This window comes from Mastomys coucha, unplaced genomic scaffold, assembly GCF_008632895.1.
Source record: "Mastomys coucha isolate ucsf_1 unplaced genomic scaffold, UCSF_Mcou_1 pScaffold21, whole genome shotgun sequence".
Classification (NCBI taxonomy): Eukaryota; Metazoa; Chordata; class Mammalia; order Rodentia; family Muridae; genus Mastomys; species Mastomys coucha.
Genome location: NW_022196904.1, coordinates 177,589,865 through 177,610,821, shown reverse-complemented (window position 1 = coordinate 177,610,821; position 20,957 = coordinate 177,589,865). Strand labels below are relative to the sequence as shown.

At 47.5% G+C, this 20,957-nt stretch overlaps 2 protein-coding genes across 5 annotated transcripts in view; one reads left to right on the top strand and one right to left on the bottom strand.

Annotated features, from left to right (window-relative positions):
* Sufu (SUFU negative regulator of hedgehog signaling) overlaps window positions 1-10,479 on the bottom strand; it is a 92,909-nt gene extending 82,430 nt beyond the window's left edge. For all 3 annotated transcript variants that reach the window (XR_004123638.1, XM_031390570.1, XM_031390571.1), the window contains exons 1-2: window positions 10,048-10,479; window positions 5,656-5,790 (exon numbers count right to left, since the gene is read on the bottom strand). Coding sequence is in view for 2 of the 3 variants with exons in the window: in XM_031390570.1 (XP_031246430.1) it covers window positions 5,656-5,790; window positions 10,048-10,229 (317 nt within the window). In the remaining variant the exon portion in view is untranslated. The remainder of the gene's footprint in view (window positions 1-5,655; window positions 5,791-10,047) is intronic.
* A 1,123-nt stretch (window positions 10,480-11,602) lies between these two features.
* Window positions 11,603-20,957, top strand: part of Actr1a (actin related protein 1A) — a 19,133-nt gene continuing 9,778 nt past the window's right edge. Inside the window, exons 1-2 of one of the 2 annotated variants that reach the window (XM_031390573.1) lie at window positions 11,603-11,740; window positions 19,326-19,390. In XM_031390573.1, the coding sequence (XP_031246433.1) occupies window positions 11,693-11,740; window positions 19,326-19,390 (113 nt within the window). In that variant the 5' untranslated portion in view covers window positions 11,603-11,692. The remainder of the gene's footprint in view (window positions 11,741-19,325; window positions 19,391-20,957) is intronic. The other variant, XM_031390572.1, reaches the window with a different exon arrangement.

Genomic DNA, 20,957 nt, shown 5'->3' with positions numbered 1-20,957 from the left:
ATCCTGGGGACCATCAGCTTCGGTCTTGTAGGGCTATCCTGGGGACCATCAGCTTCGGTCTTGTAGGGTTATCCTGGGGACGGACCATCAGCTGCAGTCTTGTGAGGCACTCCAGAGAGGGAGGCAAGCTCAGACCCACTGGAAGGGGAAGGCCAAGACATGTACACACACAGCAAAGGCAGGATTTCTACTGGTGACCCCAGCATGGAAAGGGGCATGTTACAGAGCTCCTTTAAGGCAAGCTTTGAGAAAGGAAAGTTAACCTTTCTAAACTGCAGGAGAGTGAGTCCACACTAAATAACAAGTGGCCGAGTTAATCTGTGGTCAGTGTTTCAATAAATAACTCATGTGGTGCAGAGTCCAGTGAAGAAGAACAGGAAAGGAAAGAAGGCTTTCCACTGCTTCAGTCAGGCAGCTACCGGAGGCCCGGAGGCCCGCTGCAACTCCAGCCTCAAGAGGGCCAGAACAACCTCAAATCCACTTGAATATGCCGTGTCGGTCAACCAGTCAGCATGTGTAGGACACAGCCTAGCTCTCCCTGGTGGTGAAGTGTGGCCTTATGGGTAGAGCCAACATCTGGGGCAATTCCATATGAAGCCAGTCTTTGGATCCAGTCCAGTAAATCTACAGATGACTGCCTCGCCGAATCGCACATACCAGAAAGTCTGTCTTGGTTCATGAATGCATTCTCCAGCCAGGGAGCCTTCCACAGCCTACCTCTTCCACAGCCTCACATATCTCTCCACTCCATCCATACGTGCCTGGCCACAAAGGAAAAGGCCAGAGCTGCTGGCTTCCAACTAGTGCTTGGCAGCTGAGACCCAGAGGGCTGACAGCTTGCAGGTGTGGAGACTGGGAAAGGGTAATGTCTTCGATTGCTTGCCCCTGTTGCTGCTCCATGCTAGAATCTACCTCTTCTTTCCACTTCAGAAACAGCCTCTTCAAAACCTTCCAGGCTAGGAGTGGAGCTCATTTGGTAGTGCCTGCCTAGCATGCACAAAGCCAGGGTTCTCTAGCCCCAGCACAACATAAGCCTAACTGTGGGGAGCATAGAGCTGCAACCCCAGCAGGAGGACCAGAAGTCCCAGGTCATCCTCAGCAACACAACCAGTTCAAAACAAGTCTAGAGTACATGAGCCAAGGGCGAGGCAGAAGCCTCAGCCAGCTAGGAGCACTGGCTGCTCTTCCAAAGGATGCAGGTTAGAGTCCCAGCACCCACATGGTGGCTGGCTCACAACCATCTGTTACTAAGGCTCCAGGGAATCTGATGCCTGCCCTCTTATGGCCTACAGGCTAGACAAACCAGTGGTGCACAGACATACACACTGGCAAAACAGCATACACGGAAAACAAAAACAGTTAAGAGGAAAAATAAGGCAAACGTAAGAAAAGGCCCTTTTGGTATGCTCACAGAAATGAGGATGACCCATGGTTAAGCAGGGGTCATAGAGAGAGCAGAAGACCAAAACGGGGAGATACTGATCAGTGGACACTAAGTTCAAGAAACACTGCACTTCTCAGAAAGCTAAAAGAAAGGACATAGGAGCTGGGCGGCCGTGGCCCACGCCTTTAATCCCAGCACTTGGGAGGCAGAGGCAGGCGGATTCCCGAGTCTGAGGCCAGCCTGGTCTACAGAGTGAGTTCCAGGACAGCCAGGGCTACACAGAGAAACCCTGTCTCAAAAAACCAAAAAAATAAATAAATAAAAAGACATAGGATGTTTTGACCATAAAAGATTAATAAATATATGAAATGAAGCCGTGTAAGCACTACATGATTTATATATGCCCACAACATAATTTTTATGTTTTTAGACTCTTTTTTTTTTGGTTTCCAGGAAGGGTTTCTCTGTGTAGCCCTGGCTGTCTTGGAACTCACTCTGTAGACCAGGCTGGCCTCGTACTCAGAAATCCACCTGCCTCTGCCTCCCAAGTGCTGGGATTAAAGGCGCGCACCACCACTGCCCAGCCTGTTTTTAGACTCTTAATATGTAGCTCAGTGGTAGGATGTGTACCCAGCATGGACAGGGAGCTAAGTACAATTCTCAGCATCCAAATATCAATATACATGTGTGTGCATATGTAAGTAAAAATATATAATGCCCAAATTTAACTTTTTGTTTTTAATCTGTACATGTGTGGTATAGTGTATGCACATGTCACATGGGTGTGCACATGTGTGGCATCTCCCTTTATTGTTATTTTTTGAAACAGGCTTTCTCACTGGGCCTGGAGCTCAGCATTCAGGAAGTCTAACTAGCCAGCGAGCTCCAGGCATCTTCTTGTCTCCATCTGCCCTGTGCTAAGATTATAGGTGTGCGCCAGCATGCCCAGCTTTTTCTGTGGGTGCTGGGGAGCCAAATCCAGCTCCTCGTGCTGGAATGGCGAGCAGTTTGGTGCAAACAACTGTTCTCATCCTTTTCCGTCTAGTGAGTGTGAGGCAGGGAGAAACCATGGGTGAAAATGGCCATACAATCAATTGTAGGCCACCTTAGGATTACCAAGCGGGCCTCCTCCTCCTGTCCCTGAGCAAGCGGAAATGCCTGTCTCTATCCTCAACAAGCTGTGAGGAAGAAAGAAAGATTCTAGGAGGCAACACAGTAGGAACAAAAAAACAGCACAACACCACAGAGAGGAACAGACTTGGGGTCGCCAGACTGGCTTTTACTTTACCACCTGGAGAGCAAACACTGCTGAACTTATGTGTCTACACTTATAAGGTAACAAGAATTCTTCATGGAGGGGAGGGGACCTGGAGAGATGGTTCAGTGCTTAAGAGTGCTTGCCGCTATCTGAGAAAACACAGTTCAGTTTCCACCATTCACATCAGCTGTAATGCCAGCTCTAGGGATCCAATCGCCTCTCCTAGCCTAGCCTCCACATGTGTGCACGAGCACACACACACACACACACACACACACACACACACACACAGATCTTTTTTTTTTTTTTTTTTTTTGAGAAAGGGTCTCTCTATATAGCTCTGGCTGTCCTGGAACTAATTATATAGACCAGGCTGGCCCCCTGAATGCTGGAAATAAAGGTGTGTGCCACTACATATTGGACATCTTCTTAATTAGTAATTAACCTGGGAGGGTCCAGCATTTTGTGGGTGGGACTACTTTGGCCTGGCAGAGCCAGGCAGAGCTGGGCAGTGGTGGTGCACACATTTAATCCCAGCACTTGGGAGGCAGAGGCAGGCAGATTTCTCAGTTCGAGGCCAGCCTGGTCTACAGAGTGAGTTCCAGGACAGCCAGGGCTATACAGAGAAACCGTCTTGAAAAACCAAAAAAAAAAAAAAAAAAAAAAAAAAAAAAAAAAAAAAAAGAAAGCAGGCTGAACAAGTCACGAGGAGCAAGCATTCCTCCATGGCCTCTGCATCAGTTCCTGCCTGGTTTTGAGTTCCTGCTTTGGCTTCCCTCAGAGACTAGGATTCAGGATATGTAAGCCAAATGAACCCTTTCCTCCCCAAGTGCTCTTGGTCACGGTGTTTCATTACACAGTAACCCTGACTAAGACAGTGTATGAGGATGAATATGCGCATTGTACCATGTCAAGAGTATGGAGATCAGAGAGCAACTGTGGAGCTGGATCTCTCTCCCCGCCCCCTGGGTTCCAGGGAATAAACTTGGCTTGGAGTAAGTGCTTTTACCTACAAAACCATTGCATTGGCACTGAGTTGTTTAGAGCACTTCCTGCTCTTCCAGAGAAACCAAGTAGGTTCCTAGCACCCACATCGGTTGGCTCACAACCACCAGGAAATCCAGTGGATCTAGGTCAGCCTTGACTACAGTGAGTTCTAGACCAGCCTCAGCCACAGCACAATCTTTACTTCCTCCTCTATCTTTATCATCTAACTCCACTGTAGAAACTGTACAGCAAGGCCCTCACTCAGGCAAGACCAAGTCTGTTTCCAGGTCTCTGCTGATCCATTTGGAAGGCTGTGAAGGCAGATGTAGACACTACCCACCATGTGCTAGGGAAAAGAGGAGGCCTGGCCTTTGAAACTAATACGACAGAGACCCCTGGGCCCATGGGCAGAGAGGTGGTATGGTATGCTGCAGTGATCTAACAGTTCAAACTCCAGACTCAGTCTAATGCAAATTCCAGTTCCTTTATAACCTAGTTTTGAGGTTAGGTAACTTGGTTTCCTCATTGATACGACAGCAACAAACAACAAGAGAGCCGATAACAAGGGAGAGCTCTCACTACCCTTCTAATCTGGGAGGTGGCACTTAGCCTAGGCCAGGTGAAAAAGCACGAAGGCTCAGCCAGGTGACTGTGTCACAGGCCTTTAATCCCAGGCGGATCTCTGTGAATTCAAGGCCAGCCTAGTCTACAGAGTAAGTTCCAGAAGAGAGAGGGCTACACAGAGAAACCTGTCTCAAAAATCACACACAAGAAAGCAGCAAAGCCCCTCTGGTCCCGACTCCACAGAGACTAACTTCGGAGATGGCAGTATGTTACTGCAAGCGGTCCTAACTTTGTTCCCAGTTTGTTGAAGCTCTTCATATCTTCCATGCTACCGTCTGCTGTAGCTCTTCATATCTTCCATGCTACTGTGTTGGTAAATACCTTCACACAGTGATTCCAGGCGAGTTGGTGCTGCATGCTAACAACTTGTCTTAAAAAACCTAAAGACTATAGGCTATTTAACTGAAGACGTAGCTTCATGGTGCAGCATTTACCTACTACTGTGCCTGAGGACCTGGATTTGATCCTGAAGGAGTCCGACCTACAGAGCCAGATGTCTACATCTAAATCCTGGCTCTGAATCAATCACCTAGTCAATCGATCTTGGCCCTCATACTGCTGAGAAAAGAGATTGTACTATAGAGGCTCTTTATGTTTTCTCATTACTGAGTGGGGCAAATATTATCACACAGTAGTTTAAAGTATTATGCTGAAAATTAAATTCATTAGTGACACATATGTATAAATGGCTACAAGACTACCTGGTACATAATCAGTGATTAAAAAGATGCTAGCTTTTATAATTATTCTAATTATAATTTTGAAGAATTAAATACTTGGTATCAAAATGTGTGTTGGAATTAAAACATATATTAGTTGATTATAAAGAGAAATTAGGGAGTAAGGAAGATTTTAATTTTCTATTATTTTATGTGTCTGGGTGCTTGTTGCTATGTCTTCTGCCTAGAGAGGCCAGAAGAAAACACTGTATCTGCTGGAACTAGAGTTAAAAGACAGTGGTGAGCTGCCCTGCTGGTGCTGGGAATTGAACCTGGGTCCTTTGGAAGAGCAGCCAGTGCTCTTAATCACTTGAGCCATGCCTAAGCCTCTGTCCCTAAGAGGACAGCAGACTGGGCTAAACATGTGAAGTGGGCAACCCAAGCACAGATGAATGTAAGTCTGGCAGTACACATCTGCGACCCCTGTCACTTGGGAGGCCGAGGTGGAAGGATGGAGAGTTCAAAATCAGCTTAAGCAATTCTACAAGCCGCCCCTCCACCACAAATTCAAGACCAGCTTGGCCTACACAGCGAGTTCCAGGCTACCTAGCACAGGCAGAAGGTGGAACCTGAGAGGTGACACTGAAAAGTGTCACTCCTACAGAACCAACATTATCACACATACTCAATAAAACCTCAGAAATGGGCTTAGGATTAAGGAAAGACAGGTGGCAGACACTCACTCATGGACTCTGTTGTCACCATAAAGATCGCTCAGGCCAAAGCTGACGTAGTGCCAGTGCTCGGGGATGTTGGCAGAAGGACTCCCCATATTCCTGTACATGCTGACATAATCCAAGGGGTCTGGACCACCCAACCTGCAAAGACAAAACACAAGGTTTTAAATTTAGACCTGGAAACCAGGAACTATTAAGTAAGAGGCTCTGTCCTACGAGCCCCAAAGCCCCATCCTAGAGGAAGCTAGAGTGAAACACCTAAACGGTGGCAAAAAAAAATCTCTCTAGACACGAGCCAAGGGAAAGGCAGCCCAGGCTGTGGGACTGCACATGCTCAAGACGTTCCCTTCTCTCCCCTTCAATTGGCAGGGCCTCTTTTAGAATAAAACAGGCGTGCTGGCTGCCCATTTTGCTTTTGCCTGTTTCAAGTTCTGACTCCCAGTGGAGTGAATCTTCATCTCTCTATGTCAATGTGCCAGGCTTCAAGGTAAGAGACATCAGTCAATCAATGACTTTTGTTGAATGACTGTCCAGAGCATGCCCAGTGGATATCATTCCTGAAAGTACAGGTTCCACTCTGCACCAGTCTCTTAGACAGCTAGTTTCTGAAAGACTGTACTGTGCCTTGTAGTGGCTATTCCTGGTTGTCAACTTGACTCTATCTGAAATGAACTACAATCCAGAATTAGAAGGCTCACCTGTGGCCCTAATCTGGAGGCTGAGAGATACAAGTTTCCGACCTGAATCTTGGCATGGAGATCTTGAGGCATAGTAGCTATGAATCCCAGATTATTAAGATTGGAAGATCTATGAGTTCAAGCAAGGTCATCTGGGATTAAAGATGTGGAAGCACACGCCTTTAATCTGGGCCACACCTTTTGCTGGAGACCTATATAAGGACATTGGAAGAAGGGAGGCTCGCTCTGCTTCACCTGCTTGCCTTGTGGGACTGAGCAACTGCTAGATCCTTGGACTTCCATTCACAGCTGCTCCCGACCATTGTTGGGAGTTGATTGTTGGGAGTTGGACTACAGACTGTAAGTCATCAATAAATTCCTTTACTACATAGAGACTACCATAAGTTCTGTGACTCTAGAGAACCCTGACTAATATAGCCTTCTATTATTGTTTCTTCTGAATACACATGAAGCTTCCAGTCTGCACAGATTGTGGCCTGTACTCCACAGATCAAAATTTAGTCACTGCAAGTGATGAAGTCCAAACATCAGCTAGCTCAGCTCTGCACAGAGCACTGCACCCTAAAGTGTGAACCGGGAGGCACTTGGCTCAAAGGAAGAGCTGGGACATTTCATGATCTAAGGCTCTTAAGGATCACATTAAATTTCCCCATAAATCCAAGAGAGAAGCAGTTGAAGATTTCATTCAACAAAAGCTCTTTTAGCAATTAGTGCTTAAGAAAAACAAAACAAACAGCCATAAATCAAACCTGCTTTCCCTCAGAATGGACGGGAAAGCACAGCAGACTTGTGACGCACACTAAATGAAACCCCTCAGCAGAAAACAGTGTACACCGAGCCCATAAACTCGGCATCTGAGCTGCCTCGTGTGGACCACTCCGCAGACCGCAGAGTGGAGTTTGCTTTGCCTGCCCCTGGAACATGGACAGGAGTGCACTCTGCAAATGGGCTAAACTACTGAGGGGAAGCTAACGACCAAATAAAAGACATAGTACAAGAGATCCCAGCAAGTGTGCCAGGACCATGCAATCCAAACCCTATTTTAAAACCAGTAAGTCTGGTTTCATCCTCTTTGCCAGGATGTCACTAGCCTTTGTTGAAATCCTTATTCTTGTGGGGGGGGGGGGAGCTAAGTTATTTATAGAAGTCGTAAGAAAGAAAGTCACTAAAATAGCTTCTGATCTCGCCTGAGGGAGTTAGGTAAAGGGACAAGTCTCTAAGTCTTTAATTGTGATCTCACCAAATCATTTGACTAAACCTATAACCAACTGGATTTAGAAATGGTTTGGGGATGGACAGAGGAAAGAAAAGGACCCACTAAGGCTGCAAGACCCTAAAAAAGAAAGACTCCATAGTCTCTCCAACTTGCTGCTACAAATCTCCAACAGCCCTCTATGCAACCTAGGTCCATCCAGCAACAAGCAGTGGCCCTGTGTTTTCTGCCCTTTTCCTGCCTGCTGGCATGCTGCAGTTTCCACACACAGTCTCCCAAGAGAGGTCACCTCAAGAGGCTTCAAGAAGAGTCATGGAATGGCCATGAATCAAGCAAAGTTGGCCTTATACTCATACTCAGATGAATGGGAAAATCCTATTTTACACTTCTGAAGAGATGAGGTCCAGGGGCCCCTTACCTTAACTCCCTGAACACCTGACTTCTTTCTCTCTATAGGGTAGCTGCAGGACAAGACACCAGGCTCTGCTTCCCTCTCCTGATCCTGTTTTGCTTGAAAATCTCAGCTATTAGCTGGAGTATTCCTGGTGGCCAGAGACCACTAGCTAAAATGCTACCCCTCAAACCCCCAAAGAAAGCCCATAGCCAGACCCAAGCAGTTTAGTCAGTCATATAGCTATGTGAACTGAAGGGACTGGTAAGATCCTACACATAAGGGATAGGAGTAAACTTCAATATCTCAATTCTGCAAATCCCTCTGAACCAGTTACTAAGCTGGTCCCTCTTAGATTCCTGTGTCTAGGTGACATTTCTTACTTCACAAAGTGTACCCACCTTCTCCTTTGTTAACACCTGCTCATCTGCCTCTGGGGGTACAGCCTCACTACAAGCTTATAACATTAAGAAAATAAATAGTATAACTACCCTTCGTCCTCTGCTTCCACACCTCTAGTGCACAACTCTGTCTTGATGGCCATGTGGGTGACATAAAACCAGGTGCCCCTATTCTGCACAAGGACTTTCCCGCACATTTAAACAAGATCAGAGTGAACAGCATGGCAAATCCAGCCTGGTTTTTCTCATGACATGGGACAAGTTCATCACAACAAATACAGAGGTGCCGTGAAATGGGTGGGTAAGAGAGCGGCAAGAGCCGCTACCCACTCAGAAGCTCTTCCAAGCAATCTTCAGCCTGGAAATAGGCTGCCCTGCAGAGATGCCATGCAGGCATGTCTCCTGGCTACCCAGACAGGCTGGTCCCCAGGCCCTCCAGGCTGTCAGCTTCCTCTGCATTGTGCTCCCACTGACACGGGGAGTTAGCCTCAGCCTCGTACAGCCTATCCAGAGGCAATAAGAGGATGTCACATAAGAAAAAGATTCAGCTTTAAAGGGGGTGCAACCTGCAAAGACATCCACCACTTCAGGTCCACCTTTTGCCAATACCCAAGCCATTGCCCCAGGAACTTCCCAGGATCTACTGAAAGGGGTCAGCTAATACAGAGACTGCCTGCGTGCACGTAGCCATCGCTTAGTCTATTTTTGGTCCAGAAAGACCACAAGGACTTGTCCCATAACACTTGTTTTGTCTGAAGGCTGACTGAAGAAACAGGTTGCAAACCAGAATAGGAGATTAAAAAGTGCCATTTCTATCCCAAGGACAGCCAGCCCATTTGGAAACTGATCTTTTACTGGGCAACTTTAAACTTCGGTTGAAATTCTGAGGACAAGCCAGGAAGCGCTTCTTCAGGGTACGCTTCATTCCTCCTGCCCATTCAAGTCTCCATCATGCACCTCGTGGCAAGCTTCGATCCGAAGCCAAAGCTTGGCTCTCCCAAAACTTGTTCTTAACTAACGTTCTAAAGCAAAAGCAGCTGCAAAGCCAGAATCAAGCTCTGCGGAGAGAAAGAGAACTGTGCAGAGTAAGCAAAAAGTTTATCTGGAAGGGCTGCTCTGTCAAACTTCAAGAGCAACAGCTTCGAGCAGAATGACAGAAGCTCCTGCGCACGGGAAGGTCCCGAAATAAGGCCTCTCCTCAACTCTTCACTCATCAAAGGCACAATGCCCTCATCTTGCTCCCTCCTAACCCAGAGGGGCGTCCTGGTCCCCGGACCGCCCTAGACTCCGCGGTCTCGTGCCCTCCAAAGCCCTCTCAAATGCTCTCCAGGCCCCGCCTCACTCCCCACTCCACCCCAGCCGCCCCCTAGCTCCCCCAAGCCCACTAATGACCCACCACAGGCGACCCCTCCTTTCTCCACGTTTACAGTTCGCTCTCACGGTCCCCCCTCCGCTCCTGTGTACACCCCCAGTTCTCGGTTGTCCTAATCCCGGTTAACCCCTCACTATTCAAGGGATCCATTAACCCTTTGTCCCCATTCCCAACTTCTGTCCTAACTCCTTCCACAGCATCAGGAAGCTCCTGGTTCCCAAGTACTTTAACCATTTTCTTCCTCCCCCTTCTGCAAATTACTTCGTCCCCGGTGCTCGAAGCTTTCCTGGCCGGACCCCATCCTCCCGAGGCCCGGAGCATACCAGTACTTGACGATAGCGGTAACCTGGAGCGGGTTGGGCTGGTCAGGGTAGAGGCGGCGACACTCTCCGTAGATGGCGTGCAGTCCCGGGGGAAAGAGTGAAGCAAAGGCCGGAGGGGCACTAGGGCCAGAGGCCGGGGGCGCGGTGGGACCGGGGGCGACGCTAGGCCGCAGCTCCGCCATTGGGGCGCGTAGGGCGCGCGGGGAACTCGGGAGGGTAGAGGAGGGAAAGCGCCCCTATGGGCCAGCGGACCCACTGTGGATGAGACTCCCCGAGGCGATGGGGGCTACGGCGAGGTCTAACTCCGCGCCTGCGCACGAGGCTCCGTCCGCCCAAGCCGGAGCCTTCAAGACGTCGGCCAGAGGATGCTGTGGGACCGCGGGGAGCTCCAGGGGGCGGGGCGTCTGCGTGCCCTCGCCTGGCACCCATTGGCTAGTGTCTTTGCCAGTCACAAGCGGGGAAGGCGTGACTTGACAATAGACTCCGCCTCCCTGCCCCTGGGGTGGGAGCGTCGCAAGGATCTTGGCCTCCCCCTAGTGTTAGGAGGAACCCAGTTTAAAACAGAGACGCGGTACCTTGAAGTCCTGTAAAAGATCTAAGAAACGCCTAAGAAGCGCTTAACACTGCTTTGCTAATACACGATTTTAAGATAAGCTTGACAACTGATTTATTCATCAGACTGTGTGTCATTATTATTAATGTATTACAACTCTAATATTTCTTGGAACTATTGACAAAAAGGGTAACTCGAAATGTGCCTAGGGAAAATGCCTGGCTGTTTTAAAAACATTGACCTATTCTTTCTCTTCACCTGGATATTCTCATCCATCAAGGTCAAGCTCAAGAAAAATAATAAAACAATTTCTAAACCTTTGGATAATATTTTAGACTCGTAGTTCTGTGGCATCCAATTTACAGGTATTTTTGATAACCTCCATTGGCTTTTGCTTCGTGGGTTTTGTCTTGTTTTGCTTTTTTGCTTCTTTTTGTCTTTGTTTTCGAGACAGGGTTTCTCTATATAGCCCCTCACTGTCCTGGAACTCACTCTGTAAACCAGGCTAACCTCTAACTCAGAGATCCTGCTACCTTTGCCTCCCAAGTGATGGGATTAAAGGTGTACAGCACCACCCCCGATGCTGTTGGGGTTCTTGTATGTGCTGGGCAAGCATTCTGCCACTGAGCGACAATAACGGTTTGTATTGCCCAAGCGAAGGAATAGCTGAGAAGTAGAACTAATCTGTAAAAGTCAACCGCCTGTGAACTACTGACAAATCCAATTCCAACTACACAAGTACTTCGGACTCCAAAATTTAAGAGTGTACTGCAAACCCCTTCGAAGGGACCTCAAATCCAGCCATGAAAGATAATCATCAAAATTCTGGCTGTTTAATCTCAGACACTGCAGACCCCATGGCACCATATGTCGGAAATACACTGTCCAATCTCCGAAACCGGGCCGGGCTGGGACCGGGTTTGAAGAGCAAGCCCTGGAGCAAAGAATGCTGGGGATTGTAGTTCCTCTGAGGCGAGGTCGGGCCGCTCCCTGGATGCCCAGTACCGGCGACTAGACTGCGCATGCGTGTCAGTGGCGTTTGCTGCGGACCGGGCTGGCAGTTCCTTCCTCGGAGGGAAAGATTCCTCTGCCATGGAGTCCTACGATGTGATCGCCAACCAGCCTGTTGTGATCGACAACGTGAGTAGCATCTTTCCTATCTTTAACTGGACTGTGTTCTCCTCCAGGAAGGATTGTTTCCGAGGTTTCAGCTAGGCCGCCAGCTCTTTGTCACTGGCTCGGCCTGTCAGGCGGGTTCAGCTGCCGCCGCCCGCATCCTCCTCACACCCATAATTTGAAGGGAGGGCGGCCAGCCAACACCCGTGTAATGGAGAATTTGGGGTTAGACAAAGAGAAGAGCTGTAGTCCGGGAAGGGTCCTTGGTCCCTCGGCTCAGGGGGCCTTAACCGTTCTCTTAGAGCCAGGCACCCGCCTTCTCTCTGAATTTCCATTACTCAATTGGCCGCTCTTGCTGTCTATCTGGGCCTATTGGTCCCGCCTTTGGGCCTTGCCGGATTAGAACAGCACTCCGCAGTTATTGGCTCCGGCGCTTGTCGCTCTTCCGGCCGCCATAGTCCGTCCCTTTTGGAAGGGGCGGTGCCGTGCACTAGAGCTGTAGGGATTGGCTCGGCAACTCAGGGTGCGGAAGGCGATGGCTAGTCTATCGGTGAAAGAGGACAGTTTCCTTGGGTGTGAGCTGGAGGGGCGATTTAGTAAACTGTATCTGGGTGGGGCCGGATAAACCAGTGCCAGAAGTGGCCATGGGATTTCAGTTATTTTTGTAATTATAAATTATAGTTAGTAAAGGTAAAAAAGAGAGGGGAGTGACAAAGCAGGCGAGGTGCATTCCTGTTTGCAGTGCCCCGGTGGGAGACAGGGAAATTATCGGACACAGTGGTTGTCGGGCGAGCTAGTGTTTCCAGGGCGCTTTTCACCAGCATGCAAGTTGAAGCCTCCCAAAAAGTGAATGGTTAAGAAGGAAGGTTGCGCCTCTTTTCACAGAAAGAACGAACACCGAAGATGAAAGTGATCAAGGTCATACTGCAATGGTGCCCCACAACTTCATTGCCTTATCTAAATGGCATTCCTTTACTGACCACGGCTCCACAAATGCATCAATAAAGACAAATAGAGAGAACTTAAATATTGCTTTTATGAGGAGGGGCAGTTGTCTTCAATTTCTGAATTTCACTCAAAGGTTTGGTTCCCTCCCATGCTGGTTGGAATCTTCCTGTGTACTTTCCTGGTCCCTCCATTGGTTCCCTCTGCCCTAGGCTGACCTTTTCAGAGTAACTGTGATGCTCCTCCGGCCCTCCGGCCCTGGACATGCCACTAGGTTCTTCTCTTTGTGTCGTGGGTGGAGAGAGATTGCTTTCTCCAGTTTATGCAGGAACAGGAGGATTGGGGAGGTTTCTCAAACCACCCACTTTGGGACTTGAGGATCCAAGATTACACTGAAATCTGGTCCCAAGTTCTTCAAGGAAGGCTGCTTTACTTGTTGTGAATTGCCTTTTTAAAAGGGAGGCTGCCGCTGGGGGTGTAGCCCAAATGGTATTGCTTGTCTGACACGCATGAAGTCCTGGGCCCCATCCCCACACTGCGTAAACTTGGTGTATAGTTGGGTGTGGTGGTCCGTGTCTGTAATCCCAGCAGGAAAAGCAGAAATGCAAGGTCACTGTTTGAAGCCAGCCTCTGAGATGTGACATTGCTGGGATCAGGTGGTAGGAGCAAGGTTAATTAAATGAGACATGTTACTTTGGAGTTTTGGTATTGTTTTTGTTTTTTAGTCTCCCTCACTAGCCTCGGTAGACTTTTTAAATATTTATTTATTTATTTTATGTATGTGAGTACACTGTAACTGTACAGATGGTTGTGAGCCTTCATGTGGCTGATGGGAATTGAATTTTTAGGACCTCTGCTCCTTCCAGTCAACCCCGCTCGCTCAGGTCAGCCTCACTCGCTCCAGTCAATTCTGCTGGCTCTGTCCCTGCTTGCTCTGGCCCAAAGATTTATTTATTATTATACATAAGTACACTGTAACTGACTTCAGACACACCAGAAGAGAGCGTCAGATTTCATTACGGGCGATTATGAGCCACCATGTAGTTGCTGGGATTTGAGCTCAGGACCTTTGGAAGAGCCGTCTGTGCTCTTACCCGCTGAACACATCTTGCCAGCCCCTCAGTAGACTTTTTAACCCTTGTCGGTAGGGGCGTGAGATCTTCTATTCTTTTATTAGTCCTTCTACCCACTCAACACAGTACCCAAGGCCCCCATATGCTCTCCCTCCCTCCCTCTCTTGTGTGTTCGTGCCTTTAGAGGTCAGAAGAGCTCATTAAATTCCTTAGAGCTGCAAGCAGTTATGGTTATCCAACATGGATGTGGTGCCGAAGGGATCCAAACTCTGGTCCTCCCAAGGGCTGCAGCCAGTGCTCCTAACTAATGAGCCATCTCTGCAGCCCTCCACTGCTCTCTTTACCCACCCAACTCTGCACGGCGCCTCGGGCCTGGTCTACAGAATAAGGCCTTCCTATTGGCTAAGTGGGTAAATATACAACTAGTGATCTGTCATGATAACAAAGATGTCCAGTGTTGGGGTTGGGGGTTGGAGGACCCAGTCAAGATGAGGGGTTTCAGCTATGTAACACTGTAAATGATTGAATAACACTTCTTTCTTTTGTTTGTTTGAGACGGGGTCTTTGTAAATTCGTGTTCTCAATGTTAATATCTAGGAAAAAAACCAACTACTTAAGTCTTTATCGAGTTCCTGTGTGTTACTACCTTTTTCTTAGTTGTTGAAAGAAAACAATGCATAGAAATGATCTATCTCAGACTGGAGAAATGGCTCAACAGTTAAGAGTGCTTGGTACTCTTCCAGGAGACCAAAGCTTGATTCCTAGCACCCACATAGGCAGGTTACAACTTGTCACTCAAGTTCCCGAGGCTCAGACAGCCTCTTTGGCCTGAGAGCACTTGCACTCATATACACAGACCCCCACACAAGATGTACACATATACACAGAATTTTTAAAAAGCCTTCTTTTTTTCTTTTAAAGAGTTATCAGTTTTGCTTTGGCATTAGTAGTGCAGGAGCAGTCTGTCCATCCCACCAGCGCCGCTGTCTTGGATCCCGGGAGCTGGAGTTACAGGATGAGGATGCTAGGAACCAGATTCTAGTCCTCTGGAAGAACAGCAAGTACTCTTAACTGATGTACTGTCTCGTCAGCCCCTTGTTTTTTTTTTTTCTTTTTTGAAATTTAAATACATGTACCACGTGCATGCAGTGCCTGAGAAAGCCAGAAGAGGGCAAGCTGAGATTAGAGGTGTGTGCCACCATACCCAGCTGGTTTTCTGATTTTTCCAGAAAAATAGAAAGATGATTTCACATGCAGTCTTGCAATTTTAACCATTGCCAGCTAATATGAAGTGTGTTGTGATTTACAAAAAACAAGTAAGTCGGGAGTTTCGTAGTACTAGAAGGATGGATACCGCAGATGCAGGTAAACCGTTAGGGGGCTCGGGGGCTCTTTTTAATGATAAAAAAAAGTTCTCCTATTAATTACAAGTTTGTGGCCAACCTTGGCTATATGGCTAAACAGGTTATATACAATTCTGACTCTTCTAAAAACATTGAATTATACTATATCTTGAATTAGTAAATTATATATGTGACATGTAAATTTTATCTCACTAAGTTTTTTGTCTTTCTTTAAAATACTTTTGGAACCAAACCAAAAGCTTAGGGCCAAAATGGACTAGTTAACAACCTCTGTCCTAGAACCCATAGCCCCACCTCTTTCAGAATCTAGTCTTTACTTATTAGATGGAAAGCCACGAGCCTCTTTCTCAGCACATCATACATCATACCTGAAGTCCTTAAGGTAAAACGCTCTCGAGCCACAGCCTGCAGCCGGCTGCTTGGGAGAGTCTGCTAAGGGAGTTGTTTGCTGCCTGTATCAGGAGAACGGTCAGTGGGAGAGCTGACTTTAGTCTTCACAGATCAAACGAGATTCCGTTTTCAAGAAACCTCTACGGGGTGTTTGCTCTTTCCCTTGCTGAAGGGTGTAGCTGGGTGGCAGTGCATTGTCAGTGCATGCACAGTCCTGTGTGCTCTGGGGGCAGCTCGCAGAGCACAGTACCTCATCTCACCACCTCCCGTCTGCTGTTTGGTCCACACCTTGTCTTGGCAGGCCTGCTGGGGCCATGGGGACAAGCTGGGTCTGGTCCCTCTGAAAGCACCCTCCTGAGCTGTCTTCCCTGTACCACCTCTGCCTGGGGCTGCTCGCTGGCCTTCCAAGTGCTCACTCAGGTTCACAATTTAGGTTTCCTCTGCTTTTTTTTTTTTTTTTTTAATTTTTAAATTTTTTTGTTGATTTTGAGACAGGGTCTCACCTTGTAGATCAGACTGACCATGAACTCATAGAGATTCACCTGCTTCTTCCCGAGTGCGGGATTATAGAGTGAGGGATTAAGAGTGAGGGATTATAGGTGGGCACCACTATATCCTGCTGTCTGCCCACTTTTTTTTCTTTTCTTTTTTCTTTTTTTAAAGACAGGGATGTCCCTGGCTGTCTTGAAACCTCTTTTGTAGACCAGGCGGGCCTCAAACTCAAAACTAGCGTGCCCCTACCTCCAGAGTGCTGGGATTTAAGACATTTGCCACCATGCCTGGCAACTTTCTGCCAATATTTTGCTCATAAATTTAACTCTCACCAGCTAGTTTTCTGAGTGTTTGACAAATGACAGATACTACTATGTGAGGTCTCTGATCTTGAGACACTTAGAATGAAGTAGAGAAATAGGAAGCACAAATTTTAACAGAGAGCAGTAAGATCCATGCATTGTCATGGTGCAGGTAAGAGTGAGGGTTGGGCCTCTTATACTCTAGCTAGAAAACCAGAGGCCAATACATGAATCTGGCATTGCTTCACTTGGCTTTGGGTTTGAGTTTTTTTGAGATCTATTAGTTTTGCCTCCATGTCTTTACATCACATGCATGCAGTGTATGAGGAGGCCTGAAGAGGGCATCAGATCCCCTTAAAATTGGAGTACTGGCCATTGTGAGCCACAGTGTGAACGCTGGAAATCCAACTTGGATCCTCTGGAAAACTAGTCAGTGCTCTTAATTGCTGAGCCATCCCTCTAGCCCTTGCTTGGTTTTTTTGAGCCGTGTCTTGCTATGCGGCTTTCTTAAACTGTGGATCTTCCAGCTTCAGCCTTCAGTTGGGATTGTTTTCAGCATGTGTCACTATGCATAGCTGAATCTAACATCATAACCTGTCTTGTTACCCAGACTCTTGGTTTTGTGCTAGTAAACTAAAAAACAAACAACATGGAAAATCGACGGGCGGTGGTGGTTCATGCCTTTAATCCCAGCACTTGGGAGGCAGAGGCAGTCGGATTTCTGAGTTCGAGGCCAGCCTGGTCTACAGAGTGAGTTCCAGGACAGCCAAGGCTACACAGAGAAACCCTGTCTCAAACCCACCCCCCCCCCCGAAAAATTTCATATCTGAATGTATGTATATGGTAGCACATGCCTGTAATCCCAGCATTCAGGAAGTAGAGGCAGAGAAGTCAGCAATTCAGGGTCACTTTCCACTACAGAACAGGTTTGAGGCCATTCTGGGATGTGTGAAATCCTGTCTTGAATAAATTTAACTCCTGGTCTAAGGTAAAGATCACACCTTCATTTCTCATATCTTGATCCCCTGCCAGGAGAGCCAGTTAGTCTGTTGGCATTACACACCCTGATGGAGACAATGAACAATTATTAGAAACTTGAACAAGTTCCTGGAGATCTTTTGCACAGTGCTGTTTCCACCCACTGGTCCAAGCCCCAGAGTTTGCAGTAGGAGAATCCCCCTCCTTCTTAGACTTTGAGTTCATTTCACAGCTATACTTTCCTGGGTCCTAGTCTGCTGCCAGCGAGTCTGCACAGTATCTCTTTTTTGTTCTCCTCTGCTAGAGAACTGGCTGTCCCTGCTCTCCCCTGCTCTCCCTTGTTCTCCCCTCCACACTGTTTCTCCTGTCCTTCCTCCACTTCTCACCGTGCATACCCCTGTCCTCAGACTTGGTAGAGGCAGACACTTGGTAGAGATAACTAGTCTCATCACCCCCATCTTCCCTCCACACCTCTCTGTAGAGGAGAAGGAGGAGGGGAAGCAGGGGCGTGCATTGGTGCAAAGGTACCCTTGACCACTGCGAGCCTCTTGAATATGAACTGATGCCGTGTGGACGCTGGAAGTTTGCTGTGCCTCAGGAGAAGTGGTTGAGCGCAGATCAGGTCAGGAGGACATGGGCACCAGATGTGGTAGTAGTTAGCTTTAGAAGGAAGATAATGTGTGGTGGCACACACCTTTTATGCCAGCACTCAGGAGGCAGAGGCAGGTGGAGCTCTGTGAGTTTGAGGCCAGCCTATTCTACATAGTGAATTCCAGGATAGCCAGGGCGACACAGAGAAACCTTGTCTCAAGAAAAGAAAGAAAAAGAAAAAAAAAAGAATTGGAGGAGGAGGAAGAGGAAGAGGAGGAAGAGGAAGAAGAGGAGGAGGAGGAGGAGGAGAGTGTTTTTCCAAGCAAGATCAGGCCTTGACGTCTTCCCTGCACACAGTTGGTACCAATGCTTAGAGTCAGTGTTTACACTGATTGGGTCCTGGAAGTTATGAGAGATGCTTGTTAGAAAAACAGTTCTTGGGCCAGGCAGTGGTGGCTCACGCCTTTAATCCCAGCACTTGGGAGGCAGAGACAGGCGGATTTCTGAGTTGGAGGCCAGCCTGGTCTACAGAGTGAGTTCCAGGACAGCCAAGGCTACACAGAGAAATCCTATCTTGAAAAATCAAAAACAAAAAACAAAAAAAAAAAAAAGAAAAATAGTTCTTTTCTGGCACTGCACTCAACCAACATGACAAATATTGGAGCAGGGATTTGCATCTTGTCTTCTGTCCTCAGACAAGTCACCAAGGCCTCCCTGCTCTTCATTACCAGGAGGCAAAGGAGTAAAGCGCTGGCTTGTAACATGACCAAACTCTATGGGGTACAGAACATCTGTCCCTCAATAGGAGCCTGGGCACTTGCCTTTGTCAGAGTCAGGGCTGTCTCCTAAGATCTGGGGCCAGGGAGAGCTGCAGCCTAAGGTGGAAATGCAGGTTGAAAGCCTCTGTGCCAGTAGAGTGGGAAAGCAGGAAGCTCCTCTGCCTCCCTAGTGTGTACTGAAACGTATGACTTCTAGGTAACTACAATTCCTTATGCTTTCTGCTTTTTCTCTTCCCTTTATTCATATTTTAAATTTCACTTTATTTACTATCATTGTATATGTGTATAGAGAGTGCAGGTGTGTACATACCACAGCACACATGTGGAGGCCAGAGAGTTAGTTCCCTTTCAGCAGAGGTACATGACAAGTTCTTTGATCTAATAAGCCATCTCCCTGACCCTGTCAGTATCATATGTATGCATATTATTTATATCAGCATTATATGTAATACTCACAGTAAAGTATGTTCCATGCAGTCAGGGAGAAAACTACAGCAAACTTGAACAGTTCACTGAGGACGCACTGAAAGTCCTGCTCACTGCTTCTAGTCCCTTCTCTTCCTGGGTGTGTATTCACCATTCCCAATGCTCCTGTCCACACGTCTGTTATACACACAACCATAAGCGCTTTCTCTCTTCATGGAAATGGAACCATACAGTGACAGCTCTCACTTCTCTTTGTCCTCTCTCCCCAGGGATCCGGTGTGATTAAAGCTGGTTTTGCTGGTGACCAGATCCCCAAATACTGCTTTCCAAACTAGTAAGTCATTTTGAGGCTGGGCTGTGACTCTGGAGATCTTGTCATCTTTGCCCTGCCTTGTTGAGAGGGAAGAATTCTCCCTCAAGTTAGCCATGGTACCCAGACAGTAATCAAAGGCTGTGAACTGGGTCAGGTCGGGGTAAGCAAAGGTTGTGAACTGGGTCAGGTCGGGGTAAGCAAAGGTTGTGAACTGGGTCAGGTCGGGGTAAGCGAAGGGGTGTTATTACCTGGTATGTTTTGAGAGGTACAGCAGAGACCTCTTCTTTTCTTAAGTCAACATGAGTGTGTGTGTTGGAGGAGGGAGGTGCTACAGCATGTGTGTGCTGGTCAGAGCATAGCTCCTCCCAGCTTCATGCCGTTCCAGGAACCAAACTCAGGTCACTGACTGGCACATCAGAACCTTTATCTACTCAGCCATCTTGCTGGTCCTCTTTTTAAACATCTGATTCTTCCTGGCATGGTGGCACATGCCTTTAATCCTAGCACGCAGCGCGTGCTGGGGGGTCGGAGGAGGGGGGAAGGTGGATCTCTGTGAGTTTGAAGTCAGTGTGGTCCTCAAAGCGAGATCCAAGACAACTGAGGCTACACAGAAAAACCCTGTCTCAAAAAAACAAAAACAAAAAATTGATTCTAAGGCTGAGTGTGGTGGCTCATGTCTTTAATCCAGCATTTGGGAGGCCAACTACATCTACATAGACTTCTAGGACTATATAGAGAGGCCCTGTCACAAAAAAAAAACAAAAACTGTCGGATTCTGTCTACTGCCACCAATTTTATCCTTGGTGTCTCAGAACCCCAGAGTCCTCCAAGTTTTCTTTTTAAAAAAAACAAGAGTCTCCCTGCATTGCCAGGTTGACCTCGGTTTCTTGAGTTCAGACAATCCTGTACCTCAGCCTCCTCAGTACCAGGACTGTAACAGGCCTGCCACACTCAGCCATCTCTCTTTAAAATCCTCTGTTGGGGGGGAGGGGGGGATGGCTCAGCAGGTAAAGGCACCCTGCCGGAGCCTGACAACCTGAGCTGGATTCCAGGGCCCACTCCCAGGAAGAGAGAACTGACTCCTGCAAATTGACACACAGATACATTTTTAAACATCTTTGTAAGTCTCCCATTGTCCAGCACAGAGTTTATTTAACATTAAACCACATTTGCCTTATTAGACTGAGGCCTCAGAGCTTTTCTGAAAAGGAGAGATTACAGGGAGTAGGTGGCGTTGCAGGCTTAGGGAGTCCTTACCTGAGAAGGAAATGGGGCACCTGGCAACAGCATCACAGAATCAGTAATCCTGGGACAGGATCTGAAAAGGTCTCTTTCTTTCTTTCTTTCACTTTCTCTCTCTCTCTTTCTTTCTTTCTCTCTCTTTTTTTCTTTTTTTCTCTCTCTCTTTCTCAAACAAATAGAGATGAATACAGGGCATGTTAGGCTCTGGCACTGAGCTCTATCCCAGCTCCTAAAATTTTTTTAGTTCATCATTATTTATTAATCCTTTTTTTTTTTTAAGACAGGGTTTCTCTATGTAGCCCTGGCTGTCCTGGAACTCACCCTGTAGACCAGGTTGGACCGAGTT